Source organism: Schistocerca piceifrons, chromosome 1 (genome assembly GCF_021461385.2).
Source record: "Schistocerca piceifrons isolate TAMUIC-IGC-003096 chromosome 1, iqSchPice1.1, whole genome shotgun sequence".
Lineage (NCBI taxonomy): Eukaryota > Metazoa > Arthropoda > Insecta > Orthoptera > Acrididae > Schistocerca > Schistocerca piceifrons.
In genome coordinates this window covers 20,178,806-20,206,704 of record NC_060138.1, presented here as the reverse complement: position 1 = coordinate 20,206,704, position 27,899 = coordinate 20,178,806, and the positions used below count along the sequence as shown (strand labels likewise).

General features: G+C 40.4%; 1 protein-coding gene across 2 annotated transcripts in view; it reads left to right on the top strand.

The window, feature by feature from the left end:
* LOC124785009 (putative FERM domain-containing protein FRMD8P1) overlaps positions 1–27,899 on the top strand; it is a 343,120-nt gene that overhangs the window by 239,694 nt on the left and 75,527 nt on the right. For both annotated transcript variants that reach the window (XM_047254145.1, XM_047254144.1), the window contains 3 exons: positions 19,572–19,745; positions 19,829–19,994; positions 20,132–20,293. In XM_047254145.1, coding sequence (XP_047110101.1) covers positions 19,572–19,745; positions 19,829–19,994; positions 20,132–20,293 — 502 coding nt within the window. The remainder of the gene's footprint in view (positions 1–19,571; positions 19,746–19,828; positions 19,995–20,131; positions 20,294–27,899) is intronic.

Sequence of the window (27,899 nt, the reverse complement as noted above, 5' to 3'; positions counted from 1 at the left end):
TTGCTGTATTCGTCTCTTGATCTTCTGCGTAACTTTTATCCCACACACTTACTTCCATTACCAAATTGACAATTCCCCACTCGGTGGGTGCTATCAACCAGTTCCTTCATTTAGTCAAGTTATGCCAAAAATTTCTTTTGTCTCCAGTTCAGTTCAATACCTCCTCATTAGTTACTTGGTGTACCCATCTAATATTCAGCATTCTTCTGTAGCATCACATTTCAGAAGCTTCTGTTTTCTTCTTGTCTGTACTGTTTATCATCCACATTTCTCTTCTATAATAGGCTGCATTTCAGAAAAATACCTTCAGGAAAGACTTCCTGACACTTAAATGTATATTTGATGTTAAGAAACTTCTCTTCTTCAGAAATGCTTTTCTTGCCATTGCCAGTCCTGTAAGCTTTGGCCACCAATGGTAATTTTGAAGTTCAAATTGCAAAATTAAATTACTACTTTTAATGCCTTATTTAATCAGATTTTGGAAGTGTGACCTAATTTAATTCTACTACATTCTGTTACCCTTGTTTTGCTTACAATATGAGTGGCATTTGAAAAGTCCATGCAAAAATAAAAACCACTTACTTGTTTGGGGTAAACCTTTTTTGTTTTTTAACATAGTCTCCTTTTGGCCTTATACACTTCGTCCAAGGCTGTTCAAATTTGTTGATTCCTTCCAAATAATAGGAATAATTGCTAATGGTTGCTGTAATCACCTCTTCGTTTGAATAAAATCTTTGACCCACCAGCCATTTCTTCAAATTCAGACCCAAATAGCAGTCCGAGGGAGCCAAGTCTGGAGAATAGGGGGGATGTGAAATGAGTTGGAATCCTATTTCCATTAATTTTGCGACCACAACTGCTGAGGTGTGTGCTGGTGCATTGTTGTGATGGAAAGGACTTTTTTGCAGTCCAATTGCCGGCATTTTTCTTGCAGCTCAGTTTTCAAATGGTCCAGTAGTCGATGAGGGTCACCCCTTGCGAATCCCAAAAGACAGTCACCATAACCTTTTCGGCTGAAGGAATGGTCTTCGCCTTTTTTGGTACAGATTCTCGCTTGGTAACCCATTGTTTAGATTGCTGTTTAATCTCAGGAATATAGTAATGTATCCATGTTTCATCCACAGTGATGAAACGACACTTAAAAGTCCTTTGGATTCTTCCTGAACAGCTGCAAACCATCCTTGCAACACTTCACATGATTCCGTTTTTGGTCAAACATGAGCCATCGGGGAACCCATTTTGCAGATAGCTTCCTCATGTGCAAATGTTTATGCAAAATATTATGTACCCGTTCATTTGAGATGCTCTCAACACTAGCAATCTCACGCACCTTAACTCTTCTGTCATCCATCACCATATCATGGATTTTAGCAATGATTTCTGGAGTCGTAACCTCCACATGGTGTCCAGAACGTTCAGCATCACTTGTGCCCATATGGCCACTCCGAAAATTTTCAAACCACTTATAAACTGTTCTGATCGAAGGTGCAGAGTCACTGTAATGTTTATCAAGTTTCTCTTTAGTCTCCTGAGACGTTTTACCTTTCATAAAGTAATGTTTAATCACCACACAAAATTCTTTTTCGTCTATTTTTTGACACTCACTCAACTTCCTTGATTCACACGAATGCAAACACAAAGAAATAGACCAATATGGCTGAAACTTCGTGTGCGTTCTTTCCAAAGATGCTACTAACTAAACATGACCTTGATACATGCCGGTAGTGCCATCTCTTGGGCTTTGCATGGACTTTTTGAACATCCCTCGTATTATGAAAGGGATAGACTGCTTCTCACCATATAGTGTAGAAGCTGAGTCATAGACAGGCACAGTGAAAAGACTGCTAAAGAAGTAAGCTTTTCACTAAAAAGGCCTTCTTCTGAATTGGAAAACATAAACACACACATTCATGCAAATGCATCTCACATATATATGACCACTGTCTCTGGCTGCTGAAGCTGGCTTCATGTATAGCAGAGAATTGGAGGTGTAAGGCTTGTAGGGCATTTGTGACCACATGCATTAAAAGGAATGTTAGGAGAAGTAGGAAAATATTTGTGTGTAGGAAGTGTGACAGGTAACAGATTGAAGATTATGTGAGCACTCAACATCAATTCTTCAACAGACATGTTAGAGAATTTTTGTGAAAGCAACGAGAGTTTTATCAATTTAAACTAAGTCTTCCTCGGTGAAGCCAGAATGAATGTAAGGAGAGCAATATGATTAGTATTCAATGAATCTGAAAGCTGAGTTTTGATCCTAGATGAAATCAGTAAATTGCTCAAAATCAGATATAGTCACTAAATGATCATACTCATATTAAATGACTCATATTAAGATAAGACAGAGAAGATTGAATATTGATTACATTTCCTAAAACTTTTTCTCCTTTACATCGCCACAAACATACATTGAGATGAATGATTGCAGACAAGAAACTAACTCAACAGAGGACAGTAATCTCAATGTTTTTGCCTGCCTGTACATTTATGTTATTGCATAAATTATGCAAAAGAATTTACTATCCATCCAGCAGCAGCTACATCATAGGTAACCGGTGCTGGGAAGCATTTCAACTGATGGAAAAAGACGTAGGTCGTTCTCGTTTTTGAGGAAGGTCATTTGATAAGTGCATGTAACTGTGTGCCGGTATTGCAGGCATCAGTCTGTCAAACATGTTTTACACTTGTGTGTTACAACCTTTCTGGAGACAGAAAAATCACTTCTCTTGAAATTGGTATTAATTCTACAAACTGCAGCTCACTCTGCTCTTCCATGAAATTCAGAACTGTGGCATACAGGGTGATACTGTTTTCCTCAACTCATGGAAGGCATTCCCTAGTATTGTCTAGTGAACAAAGTATGAGCTTGCAGTTTATCAGACAATCTTTGTCGTTGCACTTTCTAGCAGATAGAACACTGCATGTCATGAGCAGGTGTAAAAGTACCATATGGGAGTATCAGTAAGAACATTACTGTTCACAATAATATCAGAAGCTACATCAAGGCGTTTGCAGATGATCCTTTGTATGTAGGAAGGTCAAACTGCAGAATATTTTGTGAAATGCAAAGGATCAAAGTTTGATGTGGAGCAAGAGTGCCCATATGATAGTTTGTTGGGGGAGAAAGGGGGGGGGGGGGTTGCTAGATCTGGAGATATGGAGTATTTTTAATATTTTTGAATTGAAAATGAATGACGACTTTTAAGTAGCTTTAAAAAAGTTCCAGTTCTGACCCCATTAAAAACCAGTATACTACCGACATTTAAATCATTTTCTTGAAAGAAAAACACGTAACTACACTATATTTTTTCCTTTCCCTGAGAGCTGGGGTGGAGTGGGGAGGGGAGGTTTGGAGGGGGGAGGGGGGGGGGGGAGCAGTGCGCAATGTAGTAACTGATCATCAACAAAAATGAATTTCAGTAGTTCTCTTCACACTGGCATCCACAGTCCTCGTAAATAAATTGAAGGTAGGCTGTGTTTCAATACAGCCTCTACAGAACAATGACTTCCTTTATCAGATCAGTTTAATATATTGTGCACTATTATTTGATTTTGCTATTGGCCCCCAATAGTAACAAGCATAAAATATCTAGTTATAAACAAAGCAAATGCCAGACTAACATTATTTGGGAGAAATCTTAGAAAATGAAATTCACCCACAGGAGATCTAGCTTACAAACCTGTCATTTGACGTATTCTTGAGTATTGGTCATCAGTTTGGATTCTTACCAGATGGAAGTAATAAAGATGGGATTGAAGATCCAAAGGAATGTGGTGTCTTTCATCACAGCTCAGTTTAGTAAGTGCGAGAGCATCATGGAGATGCTTGTCGAACTCCAGTGAAAGATGCTATGAGAGATGTGCTGCTTTGTGAAGAGGATTATTATTGAAATTTGGAGAATGTATCTTCCTAGAATAGTCATGCATCATATTACTTCTTCCCACATATGCCCCAGAAATAAACTAATGGGAAAATCAGTGAAATTGAAGTTTATAATTCTTACCAATTGCAAATGGAACAGAAAACAGAAAAGAGGAGAAATGATACAGGTATCTATCATACCCTTTGCTGCAAATTATAAGGTGGTTTGCAGGACTGACATAGAAACAGAGACAGCTATCAGAACAGGAACCTGACTAGGAGGTTGGCTCTCCCCTATATTCTTCATCTTTATCTTGGAAAACCTTACACAAGAATGGCAACAGAAGAGACTAGAATAACTGCTGAATGAAACAAAGGAGTCTGAATCAACAACCTTGCTATTCGTGATCAAAGTAGCACATTCATTAAGATTTTCCCCTGAATGTTGAAAACCAATGTTAGACAATATCAGTGTTGTAGGAAAGATAGATTTACCACAAAGAAGACATGTTAAATTGCAGACAGGCACAGTTAAAAGACACTTACATAAAACTTTCGGCCATAGGCTTCATCAGTAAAAGAGTGAATCACACCATTCATAGACACAAGTGAGCACATCTCATGCACACGATTGCCAACTCCAGCATCTTGGGCTGGTATGCAACTATCACATGAACAGCAAATAGCAATCTGGAGGGGGCAGGGAAGGGGGAGGGATAGTAGTGTGTGGGTGGGGGGAGAGAGACAAATGATGTCTGGTAGAGTGTGGAGGGACCAGAATGCCAACAGGCACAGCATCAGGAGGTTGTGGGACAGGGAAGTGGAGAAAAAAAGAGCAAAAATGAGAGGAGCAGGGAAATATGGGAGTTTCCATTGTTTATGCAGTAGTAGTGTAAAACAGAACTGTTGTGGTCTTTCCTTAACACCAGTTCATGTACACCAAAATTATTCCTCATGTTCCACAACAATTTATGTAAGTTTCAGAATGGAAACAACAAAGAGAGAGATGAGGAATGGCAAACCATCACTTTTAGCTGATTGGTGTGTGACGTATAAAAACATCTAACAACACAGTCACATTACTGGCTTACCAGCTACTACTCATTTTCCAATATAACTTCTCACTCTCTCTCTCTCTCTTTCTCTGTCTGTCAATCCATCCATGAATCTGAGTGGATGCATTTAGTTTCCTTTCCTAACATTCCAGTTCATCTGATATTCTGTCTTTGTCTCATCTTTTTCTTTACATATAGCTCCTTTTTTTTTTGTTTCTCTTGTTTGGTATTCTTCTCAATTTATTATCTTTTTTCAGAAGCAGTTTCTTTCTATTATTTCTGAAAGTGTAAAGCTTGATTTAGGTCTTGTAAATCATAGTAATTTTTTTTGGACAAAAGTGCAATGTAAGGTTTCTCCTCGTATCACATTAACTCTTCCCTTCCCCACCTTCCTCCACCAATTACATTTCTAGATCTTTCTTGTCATTTACCAGACTTATCTGTGGTCAATTGATGGTCTGCCAGCCACTGTTTAGTTCTAGCTTCTCAAGGTTTATAATTTGGCCTTCTTTTCAAACTTTTCTAGGGTACTGTTTTGTCTCTCTCTCACAATTGATGGGATTGCCTCCGTCACTTTATCACTTCTACAAACTGTGGGCCCTGTCATGGTTGGGAGGTGTATGTGCCTTGACAATGCAGACAGATCACTTAATAGACGAATGAAGGAAATACATAAATGTACAGAAAAAAAGCAAAGAATGCAGACACATAAATCACTCAGAAAATTTTTGTGTTTTTAAGTGTCAGTATAAAGGAACACAAAAAATTAATTGTGTGATATGTAAAACAAGTTGCTTAAAGTAAACAGGTAACAGTGCCCAGAAGATTACTACACAGATGACTAAAAGTGGGGAGGGTTGAAGGCATTCGTAGCTGCTCAAAATAGATCTCCCTCGGTGCAAGATGTATGACAAAGCTGACAGTAGAATGAGTCACCTACGATTTGCACTTTTCCCAAATCACAGATGGTAATGGTGACTGGAAATCCCAGTTTTCAAAGACTACATCTGCATCTTGTAGGTCCAGAGAATAGGTGATTGATTGGTACTTATTCATGTAATAAGTGGCTTGGCTTGATAACCAGTTTTGTTCTTTCTGCCACACAGAGTACCGGACTCACTGTTCACAGCTGAGAGTGACCTTGTAACACTGATAATCATTCATGTTTCTGGCTTCCTCTGTCAAACGTTGTTATGATAGTGCCACTTACGTGTCGAAGCCTGATTAAGAGTCACACATAAATGTTTTCAGTCTTCATCTACATCTGCAAACAGTGAAGTGCATGGTAGAGGGTACTTCTGATCATACTGCACATTAGGATTTCTTCCCTTTTCATTTGCATACAGAATGCAGGAAGAACAACTTTTGTGCTGTAATTAATCCAATCTTGCCTTTGCAGTCCCTATGGGAGCAATACGTAAGGGGCTGCCGTATATTCCTAGATCCCTCATTTCACACAGATTGTTGGAACTTTGTAAGCATGCTTTTCCAGGATGGTCTAGTCAATGTCTGCCAGCTCAGGCTTTTCCAGGATAGTCTAGTCAATGTCTACCAGCATTTCCACAACTCTCTTCCATTTGTCAAATAAACTTGTTGCCATTTGTTCTGCCCTAATTTTTATAGGTTCAACATCCCTTATTAGTCATATTTTGGTATGGGTCTCCCACATTTGAACAGTATTCCAGCATGTGACAGAAGGGAATTTTGTAAGCTGTCTTCTTTGCAGACTGTTTCATTTTCCCAATATACTGCTACTGAACATAAGTGTATCATCTATTTTACCTTTGATTATGCATATGTTATCATTTCATTTCTTATCCTTTACAAATTGGCAGTCCCAGGTATTTGCATCTGATTCCAATTGTGGCCCATTGGTGATGTAGTTGTAGCATATTACTTTTTTGCAGTTTGTTAAGTGCACAGTTTTACATATTTGAATTTTTAAAGCAAGTTTCCAAGCATTCTACAGCTTTGAAATCTTTTCAAGATGTCACTGCATGTTTACGTACCTCTTTGTCAGATAACATTGTCATGGAAAGGATAGCCGCTACTCACCATATGGTGGAGATGCTGAGTCACAGAAATACACAACAAAAAGACTGCTGGAAAGTTAGCATCTGGCCAACAAGGCCTTTCTACAAAATAGACAAAACACACACACACACACACACACACACACACACACACACACACACACACACACACACACACACGTGACCATAGTCTCTGGTGGCTGGAGCAAGACTACGAGCAGCAGTGCATTATGGGTGCAACTGGGGGGGGGGGGGGGGGGGTAAGGAGGAGTGGGGGTGGGGTGGGGGGGATAGCAGGATAGGGATGGGGGATGGTGAAGTGCTGCTGGGAATGTGCAGGGCAGCTAGGTGCAGTCAGGAGATTACACAGAGGGCGGGAGAGAGAGGGGGTGTAGCGGAAAAGAGAGGAAGTAGAGAGTATATAAAATGTAGACTGGCTATGGCAAGGAAAGCATTTCTGAAAAAGAGAAATTTGTTAACATCAAATATTGATTTAAGTGTCAGGAAGTCCTTCCTAAAAGTATTTGTGTGGAGTGTAGCTATGTATGAAAGTGGAACATAGACGGCAAATAGTTCAGACAAGAAGAGAATAGAAGAATTTGGTGCTACAGAAGTATGTTGAGGATTAGATGGGTAGATCACATAATTAATGAGGAAGTACTGACTAGAGTTGGGGAGAAGAGGAATTTGTTGCACAACTTGACTAGAAGAGGCAATTGGTTGGTAGGACACATTCTGAGGTGTCAGGGAGCACCAATTTAGTACTGGAGGGAAATGTGGAGGATAAAAATCATAGAGGGAGACCAAGAGATGAATACATTAATCAGATTCAGAGGGAGATGAAGAGGTTTGCACAGGATAGAGTAGTATAGAGAGCTGCTTCAAACCAATCTGTGGACTGAAGACCACAACAGCAGCAAAGGCCTCAGTGAGACCCTCGGTATATTTTGAGAAGGACCCCTCGTCACTACAGATGCGATGACTACATGTGGCTAGTCTCTATGGAATGGCCTTCTTCATATGGAATGGGTGGCAGCTGTCAAAGAGGAGGTATTGCTGGTGGTTTGTAGTTTTGATATGGACAGAAGTATTGATATAGCCATCTTTGAAGTGGAGGTCAACATGGAGAAAGGTGGATTGGTGGGTTGAATAGGACCGGTCAAAGTGAATGGGCAAGAAGGTGTTGAGGTTGTGGAGGAATGTTGATAGTGTGTCCTAACCCTTGATCCAGATCATGAAGATGTCATGGATGAATCTGAACCAGGTGAGTGGTGTGGGATTCTGGGTATTTAGGGAGGATTCCTCTAGATGGCCTATGAATAGATTGGCATAGGATGGTGCCATGTGGGTGCCCATAGCCATACACCAAATTTATTTGTAGGTAATGCCTTCAAAGGACATGCAATTTTGGGTGAGGATACAGCTGGTCATGGCGACTAGGAAGGAAGTGGTTCGTTTGGAGCCTTTGTCAGCAGGTAGGATTATAAGATCAGGATCAGTTTTTGGGTGGTTGATTGCAAATCTTTCTGCGGGCGTGATGTTAGTTTGCATGTTGAGTGATTTGGTGAATGATGGTGAGGCAAGGTTTGAGGTTAAGAAATTCTGGAAAGTTAACATGGGGTGATTTGTGGGCAGCGCGGATGGATCACGGTTGGCTGGGGGAATGAACTGAGTCAGGCAGTGTTCAATATTGGTCTTTGGTTGAGTCTGATCGGTTGGTGGTGAAAAAGTGTTTCCACTATAGGGACCGTAAGAAGGAGAAAATATCTTTAACGAGTCCTGCGTGATTGAATTTGAGAGCTGGACAAAAGGTGAGGCCTTTGGAATTTATATTTCTGTGGGGCTAAGGCTTCTGGAGGAAAGGTTCATGATTGTGTTTCAGGTCTGTTTAGGTTCTGGATTCTATGTGGTGGTGGGAGGGAGTTTTGGATGGTCAGATGGTCAGACTGTACTTCAGAAGGGATAATTGCAACAAAAAGTTTTAGGTTTCTGTTAATATTGTCTCTAAGGCGATTAATATGCAACATAAACAGAAAGGTTCCCAACGCTGCACTTCGCGGATACCCAGAAGTTACTTCTGCTTCAGTTGATAACACTTCATGTGAGATAGTGTGCTTTGTCTACACTACCCAGGAATCCCCAGTCCAGTCACACATCTTTTTTGATACCCTAAATGATCATACTTGTATTAATATCCTTAAAAGTCAAAAAATACCACATCAACCTAATAGCCTCGATCCTTCGCATTCTGGACGTCACATAACAAAAGTACAAGCAATGGGTGATAGTTTTGTGAGTCATCTCTGCTGCCTTTCTTGTAGACAGGTGTGGATTTTGCTTTCTTCAGACCACTGAGGACAGATTTTTGTTTTAGGAATGTAAATCTGTTATGATGTAGCATCCAACTGTACTCCTTGCGATGATACACTGTGTTTCTGAGCTGTCTGTCTGTGTTTAAGATGGAAAGCACACAGTTGGTCTTTAACGGGGCTTTAGCAAAGTTGATCGTTATTGTAATAAATACTCATCATCTTCAATGATGTGGCAGGTTCACCAATACTTGTTCAAAGCATAACAGTAATGAAAATTCCTGGATGGAGCAATATGAAAAATAAGGAAAGGCAACCAACCATCTATAGTGGATCGATGTGCAGAGCAAAGAAACACATCACACAAAACAGCATTCACATTAGCTTACGACCACCAGCCCATTTTCGAGAAATTGTCCACCCATTCTCACAAATGATCACACAGACACCCAAATGTACACTCTCGTGCTTCTTAGAAGCACTTAGCCTTAGCTGTCTGAGTCAGATCTTATGCACAATAGAAAACTGCTGGCCTGTTATGGAAGTACTGATCATTAGTGTAAATGTCAAAAAGGCTATTGCTGCATTCCAGTCACCCATTTTTCAGACATCACCATCCACTGTTCCCGTAACTATGCATAGAATATTCTGCTGTCAAATAATTCTTCATTGTCTTTGGAGGAACTGTGCTGCTCATTAAGCAGTTATTGAAGACTAAAGATACATTCTCTGTTTCTTTCTGAAAACTTTTTATCTGTTCCGTTCTGTTGTCATCTACACCTCCGTCCTTGGAAATATCAGTTGCTACATTCATTTCAGCTATATCAAAGAGTTAAAGTTGGTTGTTAGTTTCATATCCCTTTGTCTGTTTCATTTTACAATGTAAAACTCTTACCGCAATTTTCAGATTTGCTGTATGTGATCTGATGGGCTAACTGATCGCATTTGCATGTATGTGCCCTGTAATAATTGTTGAATCACTGTTGAGTCTCCAGACTTTCTGGCTATTCTGGCTTAGTTCTGGTTGCTCCCTCATTGTTACCTAGGTGTCTCATTTGTCTTTAGATACGGGCATTAGGAGTTGTACTCCAGCTCCCACTGCTTCATCGCTGGAAGGTGTGCCGATAACCAATGATTGAGATAGTCACTCAGTAGTTTCTCAGAGCCTGGCAATAAGCCTTTTAAGTATTGCATTCTGCAACCTCAGGGAATTGCAGTATGTGAAAAGTTTTTCACAAACTCATCATATGTATCTAGAACAATTTACACATAGACGACGTATTCATCCAGGGATGAAGCAATTTTTTTTACATCCAGCTGTCTTAAAATTAACCCTGTGATTAAATATGATGATCTGTGGACAAATTGCTGCACTTTGTTTGCATGTACGTAAGTGATGTTATGTGGCAGGTTCAGAATTGGATTCCATCCGATCCACAACGGCTCCACCATTTGCATCAGTATCTGTATATTCCCGTGTCATGTTAATAGGTGTTGAAATCTTCCATCATAAACTTAACCGTTTGTTCTGCTCTTCAAAAGGGAAACAAGAAGTTAAAGGTTTATGAACTGAAGTTATGGTGCAATTACTCACCGCCACCAGTATCTTCTACTCCTTTTATTGCTACAGAGAGAACCCATTCAGCCACAAGCTGCACACCTCTGATCTTTGGATGGTGAAGTGTCATATCTCTGTGAGTTCCTCAAATGCAGAGCATATTCTCAATCAGTACACATCTAATTTAGTAGCTCTTTCCTATTTGCAGAAAAATTCTCGATGTTTACAGACATTATAATGGTCTTAGGTGCTGAGAAGGGCTGTGGTAAAGTCTCTGTAGACATAACAATGCCTCTGGAGTGGCAGACTCTGCAAGAGAGGCGCTCTGCATCACGGTGTAGTTTGCTGTCCAGGTTTCGAGAGGATGTGTTTCTGGATGAGGTATCGAATACATTGCTTCCCCCTACTTATACCTCCCGAGGAGATCACGAATGTAAAATTAGAGAGATTCGAGCGCACACGGAGGCTTTCTGGCAGTCGTTCTTCCCGCGAACCATATGCGACTGGAACAGGAAAGGGAGGTAATGACAGTGGCACGTAAAGTGCCCTCGGCTACACGCCATTGGGTGGCTTGCAGAGTATAAATGTAGATGTAGATGTAGAAGAATCACTTGGTAATTACTGCTACTGCTCAGGGAATGCTCAAAGTTATGAGCTCGCTCATTGAAGAAACACTTTTTGTGTTCCCCACTTAAGAAGTGAAATCAGTAGGAAGTGCAAAAAGGCTAAAGCAAAATGGCAAAAGGAAAAATGTCAATAAATAAAAAATGAAATTCCAGTTAGAATATTAGGATAGTTCATTCCTCACTACACAAAGGAGGAATTGTATGCTAAATGAGCACATTTAAAGTGAGACCCTGGATATTACATGTTCCAGTGACTGTAATGTGACTGCCAACTAAATTCAATGTCAACATGCAATAACCACTTGCAGATGGCAGGTGGCAGCACTAACCGTGGAGGGTATATAAAATGAGTCATAGGAATGTGGAGAAGAATGCGACTGTTGTCGTTATTCAGAATTGGAGAGATTTATCAATCATCCAGATGGGCATTTATATAAATAAGGAACAGGAGTGGCCCCAACACTGATCCCTGGGGCACCCCCCACTTGACTGTACCCCACTCAGACCCCACGTCACAGCCATTCTCAACATTGTGAATAGTGACCTTTTGCTGTCTGTTGTTAAAGTAAGAGGTGAAAAAATTGTGAGCTACTCCCTGTATTCCAAATTGGTCCAACTTCTGGAGCAATATTTTGTGATCAACACAATCAAATGCCTTAGTTAAATAAAAAAATATGCCTAGCATTAGAAACCTTTTGTTTAACCCATACAGTACCTCACAGAGAAAAGACAAAACAGCATTTTCAGTTGTTAAGCAACTTCTAAGGCTCAACTGTACATTTGATAGCAAATCGTGTGACATAAAATGATCAATTATCCTTACATATACAGCCTTTTCAATCACACTAGCAAGCACTGATGGCATAGAAGTAGGTCTAAAATAGTCTACAGTACCTCTTTCTCCCTTTTTATAAAGCTGTGTTACTACTGAGTACTTTAATCATTCAGGAAACTGACCATTCCTAAAGGAAAATTTACAAATGTGGCTAAATACAGGGCTAACATGTGCAGCACAGTACTTTAATATTCTACTAGGTACTCCATCATAACCATGAGAGTCCTTAGTCTTCGGTGATTTAATTACTGACTGAATCTCCTCGTATGTATCACAGAGCAGTATTTCAGATATCAATCTCGGAAAGGCATTTGCCAAGAGAGTTATATGATTCCCTGTAGAAGCTAAATTTTTATTTAATTCACCAGCAATGCTCAGAAAATGATTGTTAAATACAGTACATATATCTGATTTATCAGTAACAGAAATATTTTAACTGACTTTATATGATCAACCTTGTGCAGCTGACCAGACACATCCTTCACAACTCACCATATGGCTTTAATTTTATCCTGTGAATTAGCTATTCTATTTGCATACCACGTACTTTTTGCCTTGCTAATAACATTTTTAAGCACCTTACAATACTGTTTGTAATGGGCTACTGTTGCTTGATTGTGACTACTTCTAACATTTTGATATAATTCCCACTTTGTTGCAAATGGTATCCTTATCCTACTAGTCAGCCACCCGGGCTGCCTATTACTGTTAAAACCCCATTTAGAATGTTCTAATGGAAAGTAACTCTCAAGGAGTATGAGAAATAGTGTTAAAGAAGGCATTACATTTATCATCTGTGTTATCGGCACTATAATCATCATGCCACCCTTGTTCCTTGTCAATGTTTAAAAAACTCTCTATTGCTGTTGGATTAACTTTCCTACATAGTTTGTAATTACATGTGACATTTGCTTGAGTACAAAAGCCTTTTAGTGTTAAATATTGTACATCATGGTCTCAAAAGCCATTCACACTTTTACTAACAGAATGCCCATCTAATAATGAAGAATGAATAAAAATATTGTCTATGGCTGTACTACTGTTCCCCTGCACCCTATTTGGGAAAAACACAGTCTGCATCAGATCATACGAATTTAAGAAATCTACCAACATCCTTTTTCGTGCATCATCATACACAAAATTTATATTGAAGTCACCACATATAACTAATTTCTGGTACTTCCTACAAAGTGAATCAAGAGCCCTCTCTAGCTTGAGCAGAAATGCTCTGAAGTCAGAGTTAGGGCACCTATAAACAACAACAATTAGAAGTTTAGTTTCGCTAAATTCTACTGCCCCTGCACAACATTCAAATATCTGTTCAGTGCAGTGCCATAATAGGTCTATGGACTCAAATGGAATACTGTTTTTTTAAGTACATAGCCACTCCCTCACCCCGCAAGGAACTCCTTGAAAAACTGTTCACTTGTCACCATGGTTAAAGTATATCGTACATGGCAAACTGCTGTCACTACCCAAAACTAGCACTGAGGTAACTGTGGTGCACTGTGGACCATAGATGATAGGGATAAATGTCTGAGGAGATGTGTACAGGCAACAAAAAACTGCCCAGATTTTATGTGTATATTATTTAATCGAATAGATAAAAAAAAAAATCTAGTCACCACACGGCGGCAGAACACACACATAAAAGACGGTTGTAATTGGCAAGCTTTCAGAGCAAGTGGCTCCTTCTTCAGGCAGAGGGGTTGAAGGGGAAGGAAGAGGGGTGAAAGAAAAGGACTGGAGAGGTCTAGGAAAAGGGACAGATTTCAGGAAAGTCACCCAGAACTGCGGGTCATGGGAGACATACCGTACAGGATGAGAAGAGGGAAAATAATAACCTGTAAAAATTAAGTTTTTTATTCAATTCAGCTACTGCACTCGGAAACTAATAGTTAAACACTGTATATATCTATGTTACTTCTCAGTAAGGAAAACATTTTTACTATTTATTGACTTTATATACTTGGCCTTTAATGTCAGCCAGGCAGTTCCATCATAACTTATAGTATGAATTTATACATTCAGAGAATTAGCTATTCAATTTGCATACCACATTCTTTTACCCTTCCTAATGACATTTTATGCAACTTACAGCACAGTTTGTAAACACACACACACACACACACACACACACACACACACACGGCCACTGTCATCTCCAGGTGTTGTGGCCATATTGAGGCAAATGGCTGTCTTGTCCAGGTTAGGTGGGGGGTACAGAAGTGTAATGGTATAGGGATGGGTGAATAGGGGTGTAAGTTGGTTCAGTTCTGTCTGTGGAAGCATGCAGAGACGCATGTACAGTGGGCTGGTAGGTGCAGCTCAGGAGGCATGGGAGGTAGGGAAGGGGAAAGGACTATGCATGTGATCTGATCTTGTAACATTAGCCAATACGGCCTTACTGTGTTGGTATTGTGGCACTGTTGAAAGCATGTTTCCATGAATATGCAGTTCCGCTGCATGGTTTAAAGAAAAATCTGGCATTCAGTGGGTTGGATCATGGAATGTTGGATCTCTTAATCATGTTGATAGCTTAGGAAACTTGGAAAAGGGAATGGTAGTAATTAGTGCAGTGCAGTAGCAGGAGGAAGAGGACATCCGATTGGGTGAGTGTAGGATTATCGATACATATTCGAGTAGGGGTACTGCAGGAGTAGATACACTCCTGGAAATTGAAATAAGAACACCGTGAATTCATTGTCCCAGGAAGGGGAAACTTTATTGACACATTCCTGGGGTCAGATACATCACATGATCACACTGACAGAACCACAGGCACATAGACACAGGCAACAGAGCATGCACAATGTCGGCACTAGTACAGTGTATATCCACCTTTCGCAGCAATGCAGGCTGCTATTCTCCCATGGAGACGATTGTAGAGATGCTGGATGTAGTCCTGTGGAACGGCTTGCCATGCCATTTCCACCTGGCGCCTCAGTTGGACCAGCGTTCGTGCTGGACGTGCAGACCGCGTGAGACGACGCTTCATCCAGTCCCAAACATGCTCAATGGGGGACAGATCCGGAGATCTTGCTGGCCAGGGTAGTTGACTTACACCTTCTAGAGCACGTTGGGTAGCACGGGATACATGCGGACGTGCATTGTCCTGTTGGAACAGCAAGTTCCCTTGCCGGTCTAGGAATGGTAGAACGATGGGTTCGATGACGGTTTGGATGTACCGTGCACTATTCAGTGTCCCCTCGACGATCACCAATGGTGTACGGCCAGTGTAGGAGATCGCTCCCCACACCATGATGCCGGGTGTTGGCCCTGTGTGCCTCGGTCGTATGCAGTCCTGATTGTGGCGCTCACCTGCACGGCACCAAACACGCATACGACCATCATTGGCACCAAGGCAGAAGCGACTCTCATCGCTGAAGACGACACGTCTCCATTCGTCCCTCCATTCACGCCTGTCGCGACACCACTGGAGGCGGGCTGCACGATGTTGGGGCGTGAGCGGAAGACGGTCTAACGGTGTGCGGGACCGTAGCCCAGCTTCATGGAGACGGTTGCGAATGGTCCTCGCCGATACCCCAGGAGCAACAGTGTCCCTAATTTGCTGGGAAGTGGCGGTGCGGTCCCCTACGGCACTGCGTAGGATCCTACGGTCTTGGCGTGCATCCGTGCGTCGCTGCGGTCCGGTCCCAGGTCGACGGGCACGTGCACCTTCCGCCGACCACTAGCGACAACATCGATGTACTGTGGAGACCTCACGCCCCACGTGTTGAGCAATTCGGCGGTACGTCCACCCGGCCTCCCGCATGCCCACTATACGCCCTCGCTCAAAGTCCGTCAACTGCACATACGGTTCACGTCCACGCTGTCGCGGCATGCTACCAGTGTTAAAGACTGCGATGGAGCTCCGTATGCCACGGCAAACTGGCTGACACTGACGGCGGCGGTGCACAAATGCTGCGCAGCTAGCGCCATTCGACGGCCAACACCGCGGTTCCTGGTGTGTCCGCTGTGCCGTGCGTGTGATTATTGCTTGTACAGCCCTCTCGCAGTGTCCGGAGCAAGTATGGTGGGTCTGACACACCGGTGTCAATGTGTTCTTTTTTCCATTTCCAGGAGTGTATATTTAATGTAGAATGAAATAGGAAATTAGCTGCACTACTATGAGCATCATAGATGACACAAACACACAGTCAATACCAACCACAATTCTAAAGCATAAGTATACAGAGAATATAAAATTGTGGAAAATGAGTCAGGCAAAAGAGAATACAGGTGTCTAAAACTGAGACTGATAGAAAGTGCAATGTGGCAAACCAAGAAATACAAAGCTGGAGGAGCATTATGATTGATGGTGCTTATTGGCATTGAAAAATTGAAAAAAACCTTAGGAGATTTGAAAAGTAGCTTCATGAGTATCAAAAGCTCAAATGGTAAGTGGTAGTTAGCAAATAAGACAGGTTTGAATGGAAATATTATATAGCAAGTATAATTACAGAAAAGAAACTTGAAAACAGTACAGTGGTAAGGGAAGAATAAGTATATTAAGATGAGATGGATAACACAATACTGAGAGAAGAATTTGACAGACCACTGAAAGATCATCATTGAAACAGGGTATGTGGATTAGGTGGCATTCCCTCTTAATTTTTTAAGGTCCTAGTTAAAACCAGTTTTTACAAAGCTGTTCCACTTAGTACATAGAACATTAGAAACACACAGATCACCATCAGGCATAAAGAAACGTGTAATAATGACAATAACAACAAGGCAGATCCTGACAAGTACGACTATTAGTAAACCTTCCATTTAATAAGTCATTACTGCAAAGTATAAAAGAGGTGGAGAGTAAAAATTGGAGGAGGAGGCTAAAGTTTGAAAACAGCAAGCAGTTCACACAGCTGCAAGCTGCAGCAACCACATGGTGACAAAGAGACTCACACAGTAAAGACTGGTCCAAAGTGTTGCACCAAACTGGTCTTCATACTGAAGACTACAACACAACAACAATGAACATAGCCTACCTGAAAGCACACTGTGCATCTCATTTTGCCTATTATACTCCTAAGCAGTCGTAATATTTCTCTGTACCTGTGCTGCTGTGTTATGTATTTAGTACATGAGGTTGTTGTTGTTGTGGTCTTCAGTCCTGAGACTGGTTTGATGCAGCTCTCCATGCTACTCTATTCTGTGCAAGCTTCTTCATCTCCCAGTACTTACTGCAACCCACATCCTTCTGAATCTGCTTAGTGTATTCATCTCTTGGTCTCCCTCTACGATTTTTACCCTCCATGCTGCCCTCCAATGCTAAATTGGTGATCCCTTGATGCTCAGAACATGTCCTACCAACCGGTCCTTTCTTCTTGTCAAGTTGTGCCACAAACTCCTCTTCTCCCCAATTATATTCAATACCTCCTCATTAGTTATGATCTACCCATCTAATCTTCAGCATTCTTCTGTAGCACCACATTTCAAAAGCTTCTATTCTCTTCTTGTCCAAACTATTTATAGTCCATGTTTCACTTCCTGACACTTAAATCTATACTCGATGTTAACAAATTTCTCTTCTTCAGAAACGATTTCCTTGCCATTGCCAGTCTACATTTGATATCCTCTCTACTTCAACCATCATCAGTTATTTTGCTCCCCAAATAGCAAAACTCCTTTACTACTTTAAGTGTCTCATTTCCAAATCTAATTCCCTCAGCATCACCTGACTTAATTTGAATACATTCCATTATCCTCGTTTTGCTTTTGTTGATGTTCATCTTATATCCTCCTTTCAAGACACTATCCATTCTGTTCTCTCTGTACATTACAGCAGTGCTGACATATTAAGTGACTTCCAGCACGGTTTCAGAAGAGGTCGAAGTACCAGCAGCAGTACAATTTGTCCATAATGTACTTGAAAAAATAAATTAAAAATCCCAAGCAGCAGGTGTATTCTTGGACATCTGAAGGGCTTTTGATAGAGTACATCATGACGTGCTCTTATCAAAAATTGTGAAGACTGGTGTCACTGGAAAACTCATGCAATTGCTAGAAACATATTTAAAGGGTAGACAACAGTACACAGAGATTATGTACTCCAATAGAGAAATACTGGAGAGGAGAAGGTCAAATAAGAAATATACATTTTGATGTTCCTCAGGGCTCTATTTTAGGTCTAGTCCTATTCATATGCTATGTAAATGATTTCTCAAGTTCTCTTGACAATAAACAGTTGATCACTATGTATGCAGATGATACATCTGGTGTCTGCTATGCAGACAATGAGCCCATCATAGTTGAAGAGATACATAACCGTATAGAAAAGGCAATCTCTCACTTTGAAAGAGAGAATCTAAAAGTAAACATAGAAAAAAACTAGTATTATTCATTTTAAACCAAGTGGTCCAAACAGACAAAATATTGTGATTGATAAAATTCTAACAAAACTTGGGTTTATGCATAGATGATCAGCTTTCATGGAAGCATCAAGTTGATTGTGTCTGGGAAAAACCACCCAGTATATATGTATTAAGAAGATTATCACCAGATCTTAATTCTGAATCCCTAAGGAAGGTATATTATGGATTAGTGTATGCTTTCTTATCTTATGGAATAGTACTGTAGGGTGGGACATGACAAACTAATGTGAAAAGAGTTGTCATACTGCAGAAGCGAGCCTTGAGGATCATAGCAAAAGTAAAACCAGGAACTTCTTGCAAACCCCTGTTCATTAGACACAATATTCTCACAGTTTATGCTACGTATATACTAGAAACTATAATGTTAGTGAAAGAAGACACTAAGATAACAAAAAGAAACACAGATATTCACAACTATGAAATAAGGCATAGAAAAAATTTTCGTATGGTTAACAGAAGATTAACTTTAACAGCAAAAAACCCCTATGTCAAAGGAGGTGTTTTTAATAACTTGTTACCAAATGAATTACTGCTCGTGATGTATGGTAGTGCCCCAGTTGAAGGCCAAGACAGCTTGCAACCTTTATATACAGTCATAGGGAAGGGGGTATTTCTGACACACATCTGCTCATAAGCTGAAAAAGTTCAAAATTTGATTGAAACTTTAAAAAATGTGATCAATACATCAAAATTATTTACATGACGAACACGTGCCTAACATTTCTCATGACCGAAGGAATGACATAAATTTGTGTTCCCTCGGTGCTCGTCACCCACCTGCTGCGGTGAGTTTCTGCGCGTCCTGAAATGTGGAGCCTTCCTATGTGACGTAGAGCACTCTGTGTGATATTTTAGGAAGCTGATTTCCTCAACAATAATTTTTGTTCTCATAACTTTCTTTTGTGATTTTCAGTCCTGAATACGTGCATATACCTCATGTCGAAAGTCGTCTTAAACATGGAGATAGAGGATGGCCACAGCGCGACTGTACAGGAGTTAGTGCAGTACGTAATGCAAGAAGAAGAACTGGCTCTGCCGAGAGTGGCTTCAAGCATATTCACACTGTGGATGTGTTCGGGACTTCTCGGTAATTCCTGTTTTAACTGCATTTTAAATAAGTTTGTGACATGCTGTTGAACAATAATATTAACTGTCTTCTGTGTTATTTAGAAATACAGTTGAAGCTGTTTCATAAGCCATTTGATGTTAGGAAGAGATGGCAATCACTAGTTTCGCAGTACACAAATGCCACGGACTCACAGATCGACAGGGATGAACCGATATTGTCATTCCAGCGAAATGTTTTCTTTTCGAAACGTGATGAAGAAAAAATTAAGTAAGTTTCTAAATATATTTTCATCATGTCATTAGTGTTAAGGTTAGGCAGAAAGTCAGTATTTAATGGTTGCTGCTGTAGTATTAGAAGATCTCTCTCTTGTATTACTAATGTGTACAATTCTTCTCTTTTCTTAGAGACCAAAAACTTCTGGATCTCTTATACGATGAAGCAAAGTATAACATCTTAGAAGGAAGATATCCGTGTGAGATATCCCATTATATAATGTTAGGTGGCATACAAGCACGTATTGAGTTGGGTCCGTATGTGCCACAAGTACATACTACACAGTTCTTCAGGTCAGATGGAGTAATATTAAAACTGAGTAATATTTAATGTAACTTATTTTCATTCTAAATTCTAGAATGTATGTCTACCTATGGTTAATGCAAAATGTAAACCAGTCACAAATTTACTGTGTTATTCTATCTAATATTTGTTTTAATCATATTAACATCCTTCAAAGGTTTATCTTCAAGTAGGTATGTAAAGATCATATTTTGTGCATAACTTTATGTGATTATGTATTTCCCATTTCATGGTCCACAGCTTTGTGTCAAATTTTTAACTTCCTGATTCTGTAGTAATCACCCCTTTGCAACTTGTTCATTCATACGACTAAGTATGTTTTACAAGAACGGGGCTATGAAAATGATGTTTCAGCCTTTGCAGTTGTGTCCAAGTTTCTTCCCATCTTTGATTAACATTCTATATGTTAATGTGTAGCTGTGTATATAAATTAATTTGGTTTGTTATGTCATTTCCTAGTATTTTGTTGTCCAACTTTCTTTTCTTTTTAAACAGATTATAACTTGCTAAGAAGTCAAACTGGTATTATACCTTCCTTGTATGTTCTGAGGCTGAAGTATATAACAAGATGGCCACTGTGTTTCCTGCACTGTACACTCAGTCTTGACGTGAACTCTTGGGGAAATGGCAGTAGGATATCATGTACAACTAAATGTACAAAATGTTTGAATTTTCTCATTCAAAATGCAAATACTATTTTAAAAGAGATGTTTGTTGGGCTGGTCTGTCAGTTTGGCACTTGAGAAACAACTATTTCTCATAAATTTGGTTGTGTGATGCCCTTTCAGACTATGAATGACAACTTTAACAGTAAACTTGTGCACACAGACATGTTGAATACAATTACAAACTATCTAGAAATTTGATCACAGCGAGAACAGGACTTTTTAAACTTCATTAAAGAACAAGAGTGACAGGATGTTTATAGTGTTGATAATGTAGACAATAAATGTGATGCTTTTTTCAACACATTTCTCATGCTCTTTGAAAGCTGCTTTCCATTAAAATATTCAAAACAGGATACTATCATTAAAAGGCAACCTGACTGGCTGGCTAATGGGATAAGGATATCATGTAGAATACAGTGCAGATTGTATCAAAACATTAGAAATAATCACAATCGAGCTACAGTAGTCCATTACAAACAGGACTTTAAGGTGCTTAGGTGCTTAAAAATGTTATTAGGAAGGGAAAAAGCATGTGGTATGCAAACAGAATTGCTAATTCACAGAATAAATTAAATCCATATGGTTGTGAACGATGGACCCAGCCAAGCTGAGGTGGCTCATGTACCTGAATGATATAGATACTATAGGTGCAACAGTAATGGAGGGGTATCTGTTGAGAGACGAGAAAAATCTATGATTCGTGGAGAGGGGCTGCAGTCTAATCAGTAGTTGCAGGGGCAGCTGTCTGGATGATTGACTGATCTGCCCTTGTAACATCAGCCAGCATGCCCTAGCTGTGCTGGTACCACAAAAGGCTGAACGCAAGGGCAAACTAGAGCCTTAATTTTTCTCGCGGGCATGCAGTTCTACTTTATTGTTAAATAATGATAACATCCTCATGGATATAATATTCTGGAGGTAAAATAGTCCCACATCCAGATCTCCAGGTGGGGACTACTCAGGATGATCTCGTCATCAGGAGAAACAAAATTGGAATTCTTCATGTCGGAGTGTAGAATGTTAGATCCCTTAATTGTACAGGTACTCAGAAAATTGCAATAAGGAAATGTATAGATTGAACTTAGATATAGGAGGAATTAGTGAAGTTTGATGCGAGGAGGGACAGGACTTTTGGTCAGTTGAGAACAGGGTTATGAATACAGAATCAAATAGGGATAGTGCAGGAGGTGGTCTGATAATGAATAAGAAAACAGGAATGCTGGTAAGCCTCTGTGGACAGCTTAGTAAATGCATTATTGTTGCAAAGATAGATAGAAGCCAACATGCACCACAGTAATACAAGTTTATATGCCAACTACTTTCACAGATGATGAAGAGACTGGAAAAAATGTATGATGAGATCAAATAAATTATTTGAGTAGTTAAGGGAGAGAAAGAGTTTAATTATAAAAGGGGACTGGAATTGAATAGTAGGATAAAGAAGAGAAGGAAAAATAGTGGGTCAATATGGACTGGTGGAAGTTAATGAAAGAGGAAGCCATCTGTACAGAGCATAATTTAATCATTAATAACACTTGGTTTAAGAATCATGAAAGAAGGTTGTATACGCAGAACATGGGTAGAAACAATGGAAGGTTTCAGATTGATTATATAAGACAGAGATTTCAGAACCAGGTTTTAAACTGTAGGACATTTCCAGGGCAGATGTCTACTCTGATCACAATTTACTGGTTAAAAACTGTAAATTAAAACTGAAGAAATTTGAAAAAGGCTGGAAATTAAGGAGATAGGACCTAGATAAGTTGAAAGAACCAGAGGTTGTTGAGAGTTTCAGAGGCAGCATTAGGAAACAATTGACTTAAAAAGGGGAAAAGAATCCATTAGAAGATAAATGGATAATTTGAGCCCAGAAATAGGGAAGGTATCAGCCAATCAAATAGTAGAAAGATGTGGCCTAGCAGAAATCCTTGGGTACCACAGGAGATATTCACTTTAATTAATGAAAGAAGAAAATATAAAAATGCAGCAAGTGAAGTAGGTGAAAGGTAATACAAATGTGTAAAAGTGAGATTGATAGGGTGTGGAAAAATGGTCATGTAGGAAAGGCTAGAGGACAAATGTAAGGATATAGAAGCATATACAACTAGGGGAAAGATAGATACCACTCATAGGAAAATTAAAGAGACCTTTGGAAACAAGGAAGCAGCTGTATGAAAATCAGCAGCCCAGATGAAAAAACTAAGCAAAGAAAGGAATGCTGAAAGGTGGAAGGAGTGTATAGAGACGTATACAAGGGAAATGAACTTGAAATCAATAGTATAGAAAGAGAGGAGGATGTAGATGAAGAGAAGATTAGAGATGTGATACTGCAAGAAGAATTTCACAGAACACTGAAAGACCTAATTCGAAACAAGTTCCCTGAAGTAGACAATATTCTGTCAGAACTAGTGATATCCTTGGAGAGCCAGCCATCTGGTATGCAAGCCAGGATACCCACTGACTTCAATAAGAATGTAATAATTCCAATTCCAAAGAAAGAAGAAACTGACAGCTGTGAATATTAGTGGGCTATCGCTTTATCAATTTTTGGTTGCAAACTACTAACAGAAATTCTTTACAGAAGAATGGTAAAACTGGTAGAAGCCAGACTCAATAAAGATCAGTTTGGATTCCGGAGAAATATAGAGGCACATGAGGCAAGATAGGTTAAAGAAAGGCAAACATACATTTATAACATTTGAAGACTTAAAGAAAGTTTTTGACAGTGTTGACTGGAATACATTTTTTGAGATTCTCATCATGGGTAAAATACAGGGATTAAAGGGCTATTTACAAGTTGTACAGAAACCAGATGCAGTTATAAAGAGAACAATAGCCATTATGAAAACCATCTTAAGTTGCATGTGAGGAACATTTATTCATTGGTGACCCATTTCAGAGTGCCTGTCCATAATCAAATCAACCTGAGGGATAAATATAGGAGATGTTACATTATACAGCGACAAGGTTTACAAAATTGCATTGCAATAGCAAGTTTGGCTCTATACCACTAATACTGTTCAAACAGAGATGACATACTGCAAATGTAGGTCTTGCAATACACTAGTCATACAAGTGGAAAAATTAGCCATGAAATCAACAAGTGTGCCAGCAGATAACATGGCATCCATGTGTGCTCATCACTGTCAGAGCAAAAATTGCATCTAAGTGGTGCCTAAAGCTTCCATGTGGCATAGGACAACATTGTATCCAAGGACTGGGACATTTTATAATAACTCAAACAAGTTTTACAATATGGTTAATGGAAAATCTCATATAAAGATGTGAAACATATACTAACAAAGAGATAGAGGGGCTCCAGTACTTACCTCAACTCAGTACAGCCGATAGATACACAAAACAGAACAGAAAATTTACGTATCCTAGCTTTCGGAACTTTGTTCCTTTGTCAGGGAGGAGAGAAGGCAAAAAAGGGGAAGAAGGGAAAGTGGATTCAGTTACTCACAACCCAGGTTATGAAGCAACAGGGAAAAGGTAAACAGGGAGGGTAGCAAAGATGGAGGCATCAGTGTCAGAGGGAAGCCAAAGATATTCTACTGTAAGTACTGCGCCAGCTTCAAACCAAAGAGGATGCATACAAACCAAAGAGCATGCAAGAGGTATATAGTATAAAGATAAACACTACTATGAAGCATGAAAAGATGCATGAATGGCTAAAGAGGAAAGGGAAAGAAGAGAAGACTGAAGAGTAAATGGGAGTGAAGTTGGTTAACGTAGGTTCAGTCCAGAGGGATGGTGGGATGAAAGGATGTGTTGGAGTGCAACTCTCCGACCCCTCAACCTACAGAGCTGTTACCCAGGATCCCATTCCCTCCATCCAGACTGAGCTGCAGAAAATCCTAAAAATCCAAGGTCCCTCACAAGGCCTCACAATGGCTTCCATAGACCTACTCACTCCACCTGAGCCACGTACCACTATCTTCTACCTATTACCCAAAATCCACAAAGAGAACCATCCTGGCCATCCCATTGTGGCAGGCTTCAAAGCCCCAACAGAACGTATCTCAGCTCTGGTAGACCAACACCTCCAACCTGTCACCTGCAGACTCCCATCCTACATCAAAGACACAAACCACTTCCTAGAACACCTCAAATCCATTCCCACACCCCTCCCACCTGAAACCTTTCTTGTCACCATAGATGCTACATCCCTTTACAGAAACATTCCACATACCCATGGTCTCTCTGCCCTTGAACACTACCCCTCCCAACGCCCACCTGAAGATCTTCCAAAAACCTCATTCCTTATCACACTTACCAACTTCATCCTCACCCATAATTACTTCACTTTTGAAGGTCAGACCTACAAACAAATCAGGGGAACAGCCATGGGAACCAGGATGGCTCCGTCCTATGCCAACCTCTTCATGGGCCATATGGAAGAGGTTTTCCTGAAGACCCAACAGTTGCTACTCCTGGCCTGGTATAGGTTTATCGATGACATCTTTGTGGTCTGGACTCATGGTGAAGAAACATTCCTTAATTTCCTCCATAACCTCAACTCCTTTTCGAATTTGAATTTCACCTGGTCCTTCTCCAAAAACCAAGCCACCTTCCTGGATGTTGAGCTTCATCTTGTTGAAGCCCACATCCACACCTCTGTCCACATCAAACCCACAAACAAACAACAGTACCTTCACTTTGATAGCTGCCATCCTTTCCACATCAAACGCTCCCTTCCCTACAGCCTAGGTATTCGTGGCAAACGTATCTGCTCCAGTGACGAATCCCTCAACAATTATACCAATAACCTGACCAGTGCTTCCCTCTCCCGCAACTATCCTGCAGACCTTGTCCACAAACAGATCTCCCGAGCAATATATTCCTCCACGTCCAACAACAATGTTCCTACCTCCAGACCACACAGAAGCATCCCCCTTGTCACCCAATATTATCCTGGCCTCGAATACATCAACAAATTACTCTGCCAGGGATATGACTTTCTCAAGTCAAGCCCTGAAATGAGATCATCCCGTGACAATATTCTCCCCACACCACCCAGAGTTGCCTTTCGTCGCCCCCCCCCCTAACCTCCGTAACATCCTTGTCAAACCCTACAATATTCCCAGACCACCTTGTCTACCCAGCGGTTCCTACCTTTGTAACTGACCTCGCTGCAAAACCTGCCCCATGCATCCCCCCACAACCACTTACTCCAGCCCCACTACTGGTAAAACATACACAATTCAAGGCAGGGCCACATGTGAAACAACACGTCATTTATCAGCTGACATGCCTGCACTGCGCTTTTACATTTTGGTATGATGACAACTAAACTGGCTGAGCGCATGAACGGGCACAGATGAACTGTCCGCCTAGGAGATGTCCAATACCCAGTAGCAGAGCATGCCCTCCAGCATAATTCTACGGACCTAGGAACCCGCTACACCGTATGTGCCATTCGGCTTCTTCCACCCAACACCAGTCCCTCGGAACTGCGGAGATGGGAACTTGCACTCCAACACATCCCTTCATCCTGCCATCCTCCTGGACTGAACCTATGTTAACCAACCTCACTCCCATTTGCACTTCAGTCTTCTCCTCTTTCCCTTTCCTCTTTAGCCATTCATACATCTTTTCATCCTACATAGTTGTGTTTATCTTTATACTGTTGTTGTGGTCTTCAGTCCTGAGACTGGTTTGATGCAGCTCTCCATGCTACTCTATCCTGTGCAAGCTTCATCTCCCAATACGTACTGCAGCCTACATCCTTCTGAATCTGTTTAGTGTATTCATCTCTTGGTCTCCCTCTACGATTTTTACCCTCCACGCTGCCCTCCAATGCTAAATTGGTGATCCCAAGATGCCTCAGAACATGTCCTACCAACGGATCCCTTCTTCTTGTCAAGTTGTGCCACAAACTCCTCTTCTCCCCAATCCTATTCAATACTTCCTCATTAGTTATGTGACCTATCCATTTAATCTTCAGCATTCTTCTGTAGCACCACATTTCAAAGGCTTCTATTCTCTTCTTGTCCAAACTATTTATTGTCCATGTTTCACTTCCATACATGGCTACACTCCAAACAATTACTTTCAGAAACGACTTCCTGACATTTAAATCTATACTCGATGTTAACAAATTTCTCTTCTTCAGAAACGCTTTCCTTGCCATTGCCAGTCTACATTTTATATCCTCTCTACTTCGACCATCATCAGTTACTTTGCTCCCCAAATAGCAAAACTCCTTTACTACTTTAAGTGTCTCATTTCCTAATCTAATTCCCTCAGCATCGCCCGACTTAATTCGACTACATTCCATTATCCTCGTTTTGCTTTTGTTGATGTTCATCTTATATCCTCCCTTCAAGACACTGTCCATTCCGTTCAGCTGCTCTTCCAAGTCCTTTGCTGTCTCTGACAGAATTACAATGTCATCGGTGAACCTCAAAGTTTTTATTTCTTCTCCATGGATTTTAATACCTACTCCGAATTTTTCTTTTGTTTCCTTCACTGCTTGCTCAATATACAGATTGAATAACATTGGGGAGAGGCTACAACTCTGTCTCACTCCCTTCCCAACCACTGCTTCCCTATCATGTCCCTCGACTCTTATAACTGCCATCTGGTTTCTGTATAAATTGTAAATAGCCTTTCGCTCCCTGTATTTCACCCCTGCCACCTTCAGAATTTGAAAGAGAGTATTCCAGTCAACATTGTCGAAATCTTTCTCTAAGTCTACAAATGCTAGAAACGTAGGTTTGCCTTTCCTTAATCTAGCTTCTAAGATAAGTCGTAGGGTCAGTATTGCCTCACATGTTCCAACATTTCTACGGAATCCAAATTGATCTTCCCCGAGGTCAGCTTCTACCAGTTTTTCCATTCGTCTGTAAAGAATTCGCGTTAGTATTTGGCAGCTGTGACTTATTAAACTGATTGTTCGGTAATTTTCACATCTGTCAGCACC